At 55.0% G+C, this 13132-nt stretch overlaps 1 protein-coding gene across 1 annotated transcript; it reads right to left on the minus strand.

Annotated features, from left to right (window-relative positions):
• Positions 1-3216: 3216 nt before the first annotated feature.
• On the minus strand, positions 3217-12559 carry PIP5KL1 (phosphatidylinositol-4-phosphate 5-kinase like 1). The gene is made up of 10 exons (XM_070799318.1): positions 12307-12559; positions 11279-11482; positions 10068-10118; positions 9710-9864; positions 9368-9492; positions 8354-8388; positions 8209-8264; positions 6866-6978; positions 6416-6569; positions 3217-3826 (listed from the first exon to the last, which is right to left on the minus strand). The coding sequence occupies exons 1-10, from the start codon at positions 12517-12519 to the stop codon at positions 3559-3561; spliced, it is 1374 nt and encodes a 457-aa protein (XP_070655419.1). The 5' UTR covers positions 12520-12559; the 3' UTR covers positions 3217-3558.
• Between the last annotated feature and the right edge of the window lie 573 nt (positions 12560-13132).

Consider the following 13132-nt stretch of genomic DNA (forward strand, 5'->3'; position numbering starts at 1 on the left):
CCTCCAGCAAAGAGCCTTCAAGTCACTTAGCACTGTGGTCTCATTTTAAAGGATCTGCCTTTAGGGGGTAACAGTTATGCCCCCAAGGAGTCTTAGTCTCTATCAGTCTCGGTGCCAGTAGAGTCTTTCTGAGGAACCAAACAAATCTCTTATCTAAAGCAACACTATTTTTTTTTTTTTTTTGACCACACTACATGGTATGCAGGATCTTAGTTCCCCCACCAGGGATCAAACCTTCACCCTCTGCAGGGAAAGCATAGAATCTTAACTGCTGGACCTCCAAGGAAGACCCCAAAGCGACAATGTTAATTTATCACACTCAGACACTCACAGTCCTGTAATGGACAGTTCACAACAACTAATATGGAAGTTCACATTGGCCACTGTGACTCCATCTTGAATTACTAAGTTTAAATCCTATGAGTTTCATGCAAGATGAGGAGGAAACACAGTAACAAAAGAAGTCACACTGTAAAAGCCTGGGCTCCTGCTCTGGTCCTATCTCAAACTCTATTTTCCTTTTTCTAAGAGGTTCTGATGTGGATACAATAGCAAGGTATCTGTGTTGGGTACCTGCACCCAGTTCAGCAACTTTCCAGGGCTCTCCACTCCATGTGTGTGTGTGCTAAGTCACTTCAGTCATGTCTGATTCTTTGCGACCCCAGTAACTGTAGTCCACCAGGCTCCTCTGTCCATGAGAGATTCTCCAGGCAAGGATATGGAATGGGTTGCCATGCTCTCCTCCAGGGGATCTTCCCAACCCAGGGACTGAACTTGCATCTTCTGCATTGGCAGGCGGGTTCTTTACCATTAGCACTACCTGGGAAGCCCACATGCAAAGCCAAATTCCCCGAAGCCGGTGACTAGACCTCCATGCTGCTCCTCATCCTATCGGAAGGGCTGATGTTGAAGCAACCCTGCTCCCAGGGCATCCTTTGAGCACAAGCCTTCCTTGTGTTGCCTCCCCCTAACCTGGGCACACCTAAGTTCAGTCTCTCTCCGTGGCCCCAACTCCAAGGGGAAGAAAATGATGAGATGTTCCTATGGATTCACTCATCACCCACAATGGCTGGTGAAGTGACGATTCCTTCCGCAGAGAGGCATAGCCTGCCTTGCTAAGACCGCATGGGGACAGGGACACACACCACGGTCCTGGGCTCCCAGAGCAGAGGAGGAGCGTACATCCACAGAGGAACTGACGCTGGCAAGTCCTGCCGCCTCAGGTGAAGCTCTTCTGTTCAACCCTGCAAAAGTCCTGTCTCCTCACCCTGATCTGTGAGGCCCTGCATACTCTGAACTCCTGCCTCCTTCCTAATCGCTGTCCACCCACCCTGACTGCCGTTTCAATCTCCAATTGCATTGAACTTGTTCCTACCTCAGGACCTTTGCACTTGGTGTATCCTCAACCTGGACTTCTGTATTCACATGGCCAGCTCTTTCTAGTCATTCAGCTCAAATATCACCTCCTTAGAAGGCCCTTGTCAACCCCTCTGATACCACACCCCCATCCCTCTTGTCCCAACTGGATTCATTTTTTTCAGAGGACTTGTCACACTCTGAAATAACACTGTGTATTAATTCATTGTCTTGTTTATGGTCCACCTGCCCACTAGCCTCTAATCTCTGTGTGGGCAGCCAGGCCAGTCATGTTCTGAGAGCATTTCCAACACCGGCACCGTGTCCAGCACACACACAGTGCTAGATAATGTGTTGCTTGAGCCAGTTAGAAGAGCCAGGAGTCCTGTGCCTCGTGAGACCTTAGACGGGCCACTTCCTTTCAGGCCCTGTTTCCTGCCGTGCTGCCCTTCCACCAGAGTTTCCACGACCCACCCACCTTCCTAGTGATGACCTTAACGCAGTCTGTGTCTCAACTTCCTGCTGAGCCAGAATGAGAAGTGCTCCGTGGTTTGTGCCGGCTCAGAAAAGTTGAGTAATCACCCAGGGTCACCCAAACAGCAAGGGATGACGTCAATTACGTATATATTCCAGGAGCCCCCGCTCCAGCCCTGCAGCCTAAGATTTCCTTTTCCTCTCCCTTCCCCCACCAGCCGTCTTTCCTTGTTTTCTGTTATGGCCAATGCAATGGCAGCGTTGAGTCACTGAGTGACTTTCCCAAGGTCTGGAATCATCCGGCCCCAGGGACCAGCGATTGGCCCACAAAGCTCCCCCCACCACCACACTGTCACCCCACCCTCAAACTCCGACCGCAGTGAAATAGTTCTTTCTCTCAAATGCCAAGCTCTCTCTTACCCCAGATCTTTGCTTTGTCCTTAGCTTGGGACACACCCCCATCCCCCTGCCACTGCCAGAGCTGCATCTGATTCTTCTGGTCTCTGTTTAGAGGTTAGAGCCCCCCTTCCCATCAAATAACTAGATAGGGGCTCCTTCCCTAAGCGCCATGGCCCCATGTTGCTTCACGAGGCTTTGTCACACACGTGGCTTTTGTCACTGTTCCCCCCCACACACACTGTGAGTTCTTCAGAGGAAGAATCTCTGCATTTCGCTCCACCCGAGGTCCCCATTCCCCCGGCAGAGGGCCTGTCACATAGCAGGTGCTCAATAAATATTTAATGAGTTAAATATTTCCATTTGCAAAATTAGACCACTGAGGCACAGAGAGGTTTAGCACCTTTTCCTGGTCACACAGCCAGGCCACAGAGAAGCTCTAGAGGAAGGGCTCCTTTGGGCATGGTCGAACTGGACTGGGGTCAGAGGTAGGGCTGAAGTTTCCTGGAGGAGGGAGAAGGAATGATCAGGGGCTATGCAGGTAATTTCCTTCTCTGCTCCGGTGATGTCTGTGCGTCCAGGTCCCTCAGACTGACCACCAACCTCTGCTCCCATTTCACAGGTGATTAAAGTGACTCCCAGAGGAGGGCAGAACTTACTCAAGATCAATAATGGACCCCAGTCTAATGTTACCTAGAGCTGAAGCACCCCCCCCCAATGCCCCACTTCTTTCCACCTGTGCAGGATATAGGGGGCCCACCCCAGAGGGAGGCCAGTAGGTCCTGCTTGAGCCTGGGTTGGGGGCGGAGCGGGTATTGGGACTCATCCACTTACCCGTGCATGAGTCCCTTAAAGTCTTTGGGCCTCAGTTTCCCCATCTGGACGACGAAGAGGCTGGACTTGGAGGTTTCAGCCACCCGCTTCCCCAGTGAGGACAGGACTGTGGGAGCTGATCAATAAGAATACAGCTCCTGAGTTCAAAAGGCATAGTTGAGTCCTGGTTCTCGCATTTATTGCTGAATGATTTTGCTCAGTCCCTTCACCCCCTGAGCCTTCATTTCATGGTCTGTAAAAAAGAATAATAGCTTTTTTTTTTCTTTCTTTTTTTGAGGATTAAATAATCTCACGTTAGGGGAGTCCCTGGCACAATCAGGCACAACATTCCCCAGCAAAATGAGTTCATAATATTAGTTAGGGGATGTCGCCCTCTGGAGGCCAACCGGAGGAATGGCAGGCGAGGGGAGCCCGACCCGCTGCCCGGGGCCAGGCTGGAACCCGCGTTCCCGGCGTGGTCCCATTTGTCCAGACGGGGAGAGAGCGGCTGGGCGCCGGTCACTCGGTGTGCGCCTCCACCCACTGGCAGAGGCGACGGGCGTAGCAAGCCGGGCTGACGGTTGAGAAGGTCCGGCCTGGGTAGCGCAGCGTCTTCCACAGTTGCTCCAGCCGCTTGCGGAGCCCGTAGACCGTGGTGAGGTCCACCAGGCCTAGGAAATAGCGATGCTCCGGCCCGTCCACGATGTGTAGGGCGTTGGGGGCGTCGGGCAGCAGCCGCCGGTTCTGGGCTCCCGACTCCTCGGCGCTCTGCGCCCCTCGTATAGACCTGGGGGCCGACAGGGGGGTGAGGTAACTGTCTCCTCCGAGGACCCCCAGTCAATGGACCCTGTCAGCCTGGGCCAGACTGCCCCTGGGTCATCCCCACCCCTCCTGTGTGCCCTGGCCTGATGTCAGATAAACTGGGCGGCTGAATGAATTGCAATTGACAGGCTAAAAGCTGAGCTGCATGCTATGCAGCCACCAGCTAGCCACGTATGGCCCCAGATGCGTGGTTAGTGTAAAATACATACTGAAAAAAAAGGAAAAAAAAATACTGAATTTCCAAGATAGTATGAGAAAAAGAATGTAAGATATAAATGTTTACATTGATTAGATGATGCAAGGATCAAAGTTTGGATGTATGAAGTAAGGGAAATATGCTATTAAAATTATTTTTACCTATTTCTTTTTATTTATTAAGATTTTTTAAAGTCTTTGTTGAATTTGTTACATTATTGCTTTTTGTTTAAAGGCATGTGGAATCTTAGTTCCCCCACCAGGTATCGAACCTGCACTCCCTGAATTAGAAGGCAAAGTCTTAACCACTGGACTGCCAGGGAAGTCCCTCTTTTTACTCTTTCAAATGAGGCTACTAGAACATTTAAAACTACCTGTGTGGCTAGTATTAACTTTCTACTGGATAGCGCTGATATCCAGCACTTGGGTCACACAGACTCTGGCTCTACATTTAAGTACCACATCACTTTGGGTAAGTCCCATATTTGGGTGGGCTTCCCTGATGGCCCAAACAGTAAAGAATTTGCCTGCAATGCAGAAGATACGGGTTCGATTTCTGGGTCAGGAAGATCCCCTGGAAGGAAATGGTAACCCACTCCAGTATCCTTGCCTGGAAAATTTCATGGACAGAGGAGCCAGGCGGGCTACAGTCCACGGGGTTGCAAAGAGTCAGACAGTTTGAGCGTGCACACACCACACCATACACAGGTATTTCCAAAACTGCTGTTCGGGGTCGTCCAACCCTGAACGTTTTAGAGTGGCAGAGTTGAAACCCTGCAGAAAAAGGTCCAACCCAAGTTTGCAGATGTGTGTCTTTTTGCCCCAAATTGTATTCCAAATCAGAAGATCCCTCTGGCGGGGGCCCACAATCCAAGCCAGAGAAGGCTCAATTCCCTAACTTTGTCCTCTTGTGATGGTGCAACTTGGAGAGTAGGGGGTCAGGGGGTCACTGGGGGTTTTATTCCTGCCCTGCCCAGGTCTTGGGGGGAAATAAGCTAATCAAAGAAAGCTCCCTTCCACCCCAGGCACCAACCAATCCGAACAGAGTGGTCTGGGAGCCTGGACAGAATACTGGTACTTTCTGCAGTGGCAGGGTTAACCTGGGGATGGTAGGTTCTGAATGAGGGGCTCAGAACTGGGTGGAAGCGGGGCTATGGCCATTTACCAGCCAGCTTGGAAAACTTCAATAGAATAACAACCACTGTATGCAAACTTGGGTTTACTCTAGCTTGGATAGGCAGACTTGGGGGAATCTGTATCCCATGGTGGGCATTCCACTACCTGATCAGGATGTGTCCACCAAGCCACAGGTTTCATGGGGAGCCATTACCTTGGGTTGTGCCCAAGATCACCCATTGGAAGGTCTTCCTCCAAAGAGTGGGGCTGGAGGCTGGGTGAGTGGACATCACTTTACATTTGTCCACCCAACAAATCAATGAACTTATTTCCTTTCTTATTTCCAAGAAGGGCCTATCTTAATGCCTAAATATTTCTGAAAAGCGAAAGTGAAAGTGTTAGTAGCTCAGTCGTGTCCGACTCTTTTCGACCCCATGGACTGCAGGCTACTAGCTTCCTTTGTCCATGGGATTCTCCAGGCAAGAGTACTGGAGTGGGGTGCCACGCCCTTTTCCAGGGGATCTTCCCAGGCCAGGGATTGAATCCAGCTCTCCTGCACTGCAAGCAGATTCTTTACCACCGAACTGCCAGGGTAGCCCTGAGTAATTCTGTTCAACTACAAAAGTGGGCCTTGGAGGACTGAAAGCCAAGTAACTAACCAAGTACTAACATGAATCCTCAAAAGTCATTCTACAACTTCATTTCCTCCCTCTGAGGCTCAGTTTTCACATCTCTAAAATGGGAATGAACCCATCCTCTCAAAACCAAAACCTCATTGTCAGCATGCGAGATTGATTGCATGCAGAGGAAGGCACCATGATGATGGTGCCAGAGGCGATGACTTCAGGGTCCTCGAAGTGGAGTGACCAGGTCAGGGGGCAAGGGCTCTTTCTAAGGCAAAAGTGAAGTAGGTCTGAAATCGTCAATGACTCCACATCCCCTTCTGGAAAATGGGCAGATTCTTCAACACTGAAGCCCTCATCCAACTGGATCTCACCTGGTCTTTCCCCTGCTGTGATCCACCTGTGCCCACTATCCCTGCTGGCCAGGCTTCTCCAGCTCTCCACTCCCCTCCTCCGCCCCCCCCCACCCCCACCCCCTCCCACACACACGTACACACAAACACACAAATACTGCACTTTCCAGTCTTTGAACCTTTGCCTGTGTTGTTTCTCCCACCACACCATCTGTCTTTTCCATGCTCTCATCACCTCATTCTTGCTGTTGCCTCTAGGGGGCCCACCTGGCTGTGCGGAAGATAAGGCTACTGCCTGGACCCCTCTCATCCTCATGAAGACGCTGGAAGGCCATCAGAAGGCTGTAATCCAGTACGTTGAGCTCCCGGAGGAAGGCGGTGTCCAATTCCATCTGGCGGAGGAACCAGCTCCTCTGGGGCCCTGCCGGAGCATCAGTGCCCCCACCTGAGTGCTCATCGGGTGCCGGGCAAGGTGCTGCGGGCTCCACACGCACCTGCCCCGGGAGGGCAGGAGACATTACTGTCCCAATTCACAGATGGGCAAACTCATCTGTAATTTGCCTTGGTCACCTAGCTAGAGAGTCACGGAGCTAGGATTCTCCACTTGACTCCAGAATCTAGGCTGTTAATGACTCGGGCAGAGGATAATGCCAAGGACACCCTTCTAACTTCACCCTAAACAGAGGAAGAGCAGGCAGTGACTGCTCTATGGCTCACCCAGATTGATGGTCTTGCCCTGAAAGTTGAGGTCTTTCAGCACCAGAACAAGGACGCTGCCCTCAGGGGCGGGCTCCACCCAACGGCTCACCTCGCAGCCCTTGATGTCATACCTGGAGGTGAGGGGTTGGGGAGACAGAAAGTGAAAGTGAAAGTCGCTCAGTCGTGTCTGACTCTGCGACCACATGGACTGTCCATGGAATTCTCCAGGCCAGAATACTGGAGTGGGTAGCCTTTCCCATCTCCAGGGGATCTTCCCAACTCAGGGATTGAACCCAGGTCTCCCGCATTGCAGGTGGATTCTTTACCAGCTGAGCTACAAGACAGAATTCCACTTTATACGGACTTGAGACACATGGAAAAGCTCACAAGGTAATAAGAAACAAGAGCAGCCACAGGGGGACTGTTCAGATTCTCAGCACAACCCCAGTCCATTATCGTTCCCTTGTTAGAGATGAAGAAAAAACCTCAGAGAGGTTTTTCAATTTGCCCAAGACCACACAGTGACTAAAGGGCAGAGCAGGGATTCCAACTCAGGCTGAACACCAGTCCAGCCTTTCCCCCTACCTGTGCCTGCCTCTTGGTACCTTGTCATCCTTGGGGTATCTGACAGAGTGGGCCCACACTACTCGCAGAACCACAAGGGCCTGTGGGAGGTCTGCAGCCCCTGCGGGAGCACCAATATGGAGCTCTGGTGGCAGAGGAGGGGGGACTAGGAGGCTCAGAGGGCCGCGTCCAATCAGAGGCTGGGTTTGAATCCCTGCTTCTAGCACAGTTGCTGCTGCCGCTAAGTCACTTCTAAGTCACTTCAGTCGTGTCCGACTCTGTGCGACCCCAGAGACGGCAGCCCACCAGGCTCCACCATCCCTGGGATTCTCCAGGCAAGAACACTGGAGTGGGTTGCCACTTCCTTCTCCAATGCATGAAAGTGAAAAGTGAAAGTGAAGTCGCTCAGTTGTGTCCGACTCTTAGCGACCCCATGGATTGCAGCCTACCAGGCTTCTCGGTCCATAGGATTTTCCAGGCAAGAGTACTGGAGTGGTGTGCCATTGCCTTCTCCATCTAGCACAGTAGCTATGTAGATTTCCCCTCCTCGATTTCTCATCCACAAAATGGGGATGATAAGGACACCTACTCCTCAGAGATATTCTGGGAAGGAAGATGATGAATGCAAATGACTCAACACAGCACCCATTGCCTCTTGAGCGCTCAAGAGACGTTGGTCGTGGGGATCACGGTCTCGGACCCGTCAAGAAATCTTGGGATCGATCTTTCGCTGTCTATCCCATGAGTGTGGGCGCTTCATGTGGTACATTCTGGGCGGGGCTGGGAGGCCGACTCACCTCTCAGAGATGCGGCCGGCGGGATAGAAGACGCTCTGCATGACGATGAAGTATTTCTAGGGACGGGAGTACGGAGTGAGAGGAGACAGGGTCTCAGCCTCCCACCCTCCCTCCGGCCCGGTCCACTCGGCTCGGCCTCACCCACCTTCTTTCCCCGAGCCACCCGCAGACTGTGCACTCCTGGAAGGGGAGAGGGCGTCAGGTGAGGGGCGCAAACTCGGATACGCCCCCCCGGGTACGTCCTGTCCAGTGCCAGTTTCAGGCCACGCCTCCTCTTCGAGATCTGCCGCATCCCAAGCCTCCAGGCCGCGCCCCCGGACCCCACCCTTCCCCAACTTGAGGCTGGTGTCCCGACTTGACCTGTTTCTAGATTTAACCCCAAATGGGGGGCTCGATGGTTAAGAATCTGCCTGCAATGCAGGGGACTTGGGTTCGAGCCGTGGGTCAGGAAGATCCCCTGGAGAAGGGAATGGCTACACACTCCAGTATTCTTGCCTGGAGAATCCCATGGACAGAGGAGATTGACGGGCTACCATCCATGGGGTCGCAGAGAGACACTACTGAGCGACTACTGCTAAGTCACTTCAGTCGTGTCCGACTCTGTGCGACCCCATAGACGGCAGCCCACCAGGCTCCCCCGTCCCTGGGATTCTCCAGGCAAGAACACTGGAGTGGGTTGCCGTTTCCTTCTCCAGTGCATGAAAGTGAAAAGTGAAAGTGAAGTCGTTCAGTCGTGTCCGACCCTCAGCGACCCCATGGACTGCAGCCTTCCAGGTTCCTCCGTCCATGGGATTTTCCAGGCAAGACTACTGGAATGGGGTGCCATTGACTTCTCCAACTGAGCGACTAACAGGCCCACAAATCTTCCTCCTGTCACTGTCCAATCCCAATCCCGCCCTCTTTGGGCCCCACCCAGGTCTTGGCCCCTCCCATCGGCCCCGCCCCCCTGTACATTGCTGTCTAGGACCCGCCTCCCCACTGGACTTGGCCCCAGCCTCTCTGTTGCCCAGTGCCCTCCACCCTGCTCGGACTCAGATCCCCTACGCTCCCCCCACTACTCCCGACCCTGGAACCTTCCCACTCTCCGACCCATCCCCTTCTCGCCCTCTCTCCTCACACCTCCCCGCTCCCTGCAGTCCCAGTCCCGGACAGGTCGTACCCAGCACCCGTGCGAGCAGTGAGTGTGGGTGTCGCTGCAGGTGATGCACGTAGCGGGGCAGGTGGGCGAGCAGCGCCTGCACCTCCCGGCTCCGCAGGGTCTTCAGGAAGAAGCGTTGGTCGTGGCTGAGGGGCGGGAGGGAGAGGTCACTGTCCAGGCCGGTCAGGAGCCGCCTCCCCACCGCCCGTCTGGCCTCCTGTCTCCACCCCTCTCCATCGGACCGCTATCTGGACCTGACCCAACTTAACTTGGCCATTCTCTCTCTCTTAAAGCGCACCTCTCCCCCGACCCACCGCCAGACACCACTCCCCCCACCATTCCCCACCCCTGCCACCAGCTCACGAGAGAAAGAAGCTGGCTTTGCTCTTGGAGGTGCTGAGGAACTGCAGGTAGGGGCGACTGGGACCCAGCGCAGCCTGGTAGTCCTCCTCGGCCAGCCCCAGGGAGCGCCTCAGTCGGGCGAAGACGGGGCCAGCCAAGGTGCCCAGCTCGAAGCCCTGCGAGGAGGAAGAACAGCCCCCGAGAGTGTCCCCCGGCGCCCAGGGGTGTGCAGTTGGCCCTCCCGCGGGAGGGTCAGGGTTAAGCACACCCTTTCTGCAAGACCCGGGGGTCAAGCCATCACTCCCACTGCAACTGATGGGGAAACGGAGGAGGAGAGCTGAACACATTCCCTCCCATGCAGCGGTCTTGGGCCTCCTACCTCATGAACCTGGGTCAGGACTTCAGAAAAATCCTCCTCCGTGGGCAGCCCCTGCAGCAAGGAGCAAAGCGGCCCAGGGCAAGTCTCAGCCGGCACTGCCAGCCCAGGGTCTCCCAGGGTCTGGCACCCGGCCTCACCCCCTTCCCCCCATTGTGGTTCCTCCAGCTGCTGGGGACTAATCCGGGTATGCCTGAGTTGAGCAGGGAGACGGCCAGCCCTCCCAGAGCTGGAGGGAAGAGTGAGCCGGGGCAGGTCCCAGGTGTGTCTTATTCACTGCTGAGTCCCCCACACCAGTCTCTGAGTTAGAGTCTGGCACATGTGCCTAGACACACGCTGGCCAAAGTGTTGCCGGATGCCCTCCCGGTAAAAGGGGGTGGCCTTGAAGTCTAGGGACCTGCCAGACTAAGCCTGGGAGGAGCAGGATCAGAGAAATCTTCCTGGAGGAGGTGCCCCCTAAGATGAAATGTGGGGGTAGTGAAGACGGGGAGCAAGGTGCTCATAGCAGGGGGAACAGCAGTGATGGCCACTGGGAAGAGGAGAGGCCGAGACTGAAGAGAATAAGGGAGGGGTAGACTGAGAATGAGGTTGGACAGATGGCCCTTGAGCTTGAGCCAGCAGGACGCTGAGACCATGCTGAGAATTGGGGAACCCTGCAAGATTTTCAGCAGGTGATGAGATTCAGAGGACTCCTGCATCTCCCTGGACCTCCAGGTCCCTGCACTAGGATGGGGTCACACTGCACATGTGTGCACACACACAAACGACACACATGCTCACCCGGGGCCATCCGGGTGCTGAGCTTGCAGTGGGCGACCCTTTCTGCTGAGCCAGCCTGGCCCTAGCCAGAGCTCTGGGGAGGATGGGCAGAGCTGGTAGGGTGGGGGTGGGGTCCCTTCTCAACAGAGACCAAGGAGTACAATCCCTCCCACCCATTATACAGATGGAGACACTGAGGCCTAAAGAGAGGCAGACACTCACCTAGATCACACATCCACCACATGGGTTCAAGGGCTTCCTCATACCCTCAACACACCTTGGGCTTTCTGGCTTCCTGGCCTCAGCCCAGAAATGTCCCTCCTTCCCTGCACCGAGTCCTGGCCTTCCTCCCCTTCTATCTGGCCTGCTCTGACCCCCAGCCCTGCATTTATTAGCAGGACGGGGCATCAGCCTGGTCTCGCTGTTAGTGGAGGTGCAGAGAACTGGCCACTCACCGTGGGCGGGTGGTCCATGGACACTTGAGTGGCAGCCCACAGCCCCGCCTGCATCAGGCACATCACCTGGTGCAGCTCGTGCCCCGGGCCGATCTCAAACAGTCCCAGGCGACACTGCTTGTCCCGCAGACGCCAGAGGAGGCCACGGTGGCCAGAGCTTGAAGCAGCTGCTCTGCGTCCAGCCTCTGGGGAGGGGGCCAGGATCTGTGGTGGGAGGCACCAGAAGCAGTCAGCATGGGGCAGCCAGCACCCCACAGGAGAATGACCCTGGTCTGAGTCCCACATCACTGTCAGCTCTCTCCTCATCTCTCTGCCTCAGTCCCCTTAGTTGTAAAATGCAGAAAAGGTTGGTACCCACCCGACGGCGTGTTGTGAGAGGACCGTGCCTGGCATTCAGTCAGCACTCATAGTGATGGTTCTTACTATCAGCGGGTGGAGCATTCGTTCCGCAGCCTCTCACTAGCTGTGTAACCTCAGGTAAATCACCTAACCTTTCTGCACCTCGCTTTCTAGTCTGTAAACTGAGAACTACATACAATACCTCCTTCGGGGCTGGTATTAACTGTTGTTACTGGTGAGTCTGAGCACCGTGCACAGGATCTCCTTATAGTAGGAGCTGTGATGTCAGTGATTAAGTCATCTATTCTATTCGTCTACTCCGAATTCCTCCAGTCCGGCCCGGCAGGTCTCCACGAAGCTGAGGTCACAGCTTCTGACCCATCCTCAGTAGGCACCCACCACGAGCCCAGCCCTAGCTGAGAGCTTGACCTCCTAACCGCCCTATGAAGGAGACGCTTTTATTATTGTCTCCATTTTACAATGAAGAAACCAAGCAAGTTCTCGTGGAAAACCCGCTGGACTCCCCACTTCAGACCAGCAGCCCCATGTGGGGCGTGTCCCAGTCCCGCCCAAGTGCAGGACCCCTTCTGGGTTTGGATGGGGATGTGTCCGCCCCTTACAGGGCGGGGAGACCCGGCCCCTGCTCTCCAACCCTTTCCTTTCCTGTCCTCTCTCGGGTCTGCACCTACCTCGCGGGGCCCCGGGCTCGGCGCGGCCATCGCCCCCGCAGCAGCTTCCCGGGCCCCGGCCGCGTCCCCGGCTACCGGGTAGCCCCGCAGCATGAGCCGGGCCCCGCCCCTCCTTCTGGATCGACCAATCGAGCGGTGCCGGTCACGGCTGCACCCAATCCGAAAGGGAGCCCCGGGGATTGCCTGCGGGTCCCGCCTCCGGGGCTGCAGCATCCTTCGGACAGCGGTCCAGGCGGGGCGGGGCCGCCGCGCGTTGGTTAGGGTCTCTGCGGCATGAAGACCCCCACCCCCCATTCCCTTCTGAGTGTGGGAGACTCAGATCTCCGGGAGTTCGGGAGGCCGATAACCTAAATCCAGTCCCGCCCACCCACTCTGGCATGAAAATCCCACAGACCGTATTTCGGGTAAGGAAACTGAGGTCCAGTGAGAAAAGTGACTACCTCCAGGTCACACAGGAAGTCAGGGACATGTATTCATTCAACAGTTTTTTGAACACTCACTATGGGCCAGGAGCAGTGTAGGCCGGGGTGTGTGGTGGGGCGGGGGGCGGGGGCGCTGGGGAGGGCAGATTTTAGGGTGAGAGGAACACAGCTGCCTGCGTGAGCTTTTAAAAGCATAAATCGGATGATGTCACTGTCGTGCTCAAAGCCTCCAGTGGCTTCCCAAGGCACTGAAACAGTCCAAACCTCCCAGTACGGCCCCAGGCCTGTCTGCCTACTCTTAAGACTCCTCTCAACTCACTCTCCTTGCACCTTCCACAGGGACTCTGGACCCTCTTTCAAACCTCCAGGCATTTGCAGGTGCTGTTCCTTCAGCCTGAAGTAGC

The sequence above is a fragment of the Bos indicus genome, chromosome 11, assembly GCF_029378745.1.
Source record: "Bos indicus isolate NIAB-ARS_2022 breed Sahiwal x Tharparkar chromosome 11, NIAB-ARS_B.indTharparkar_mat_pri_1.0, whole genome shotgun sequence".
NCBI lineage: Eukaryota > Metazoa > Chordata > Mammalia > Artiodactyla > Bovidae > Bos > Bos indicus.

Excerpts from the sequence above, each read along its gene's own strand:
- PIP5KL1 (XM_070799318.1), bottom strand. The coding sequence starts at position 12,519 with ATGCTGCAGCCCCGGAGGCGGGACCCGCAGGCAATCCCCGGGGCTCCC. Across the intron at positions 9,865-10,067 it reads TCCTGACCCAGGTTCATGAG|GGCTTCGAGCTGGGCACCTT; the intron begins GTAGGAGGCCCA and ends TCCTCCTCGCAG. Across the intron at positions 6,570-6,865 it reads GGGCAAGACCATCAATCTGG|GGCCCCAGAGGAGCTGGTTC; the intron begins GTGAGCCATAGA and ends ATGCTCCGGCAG.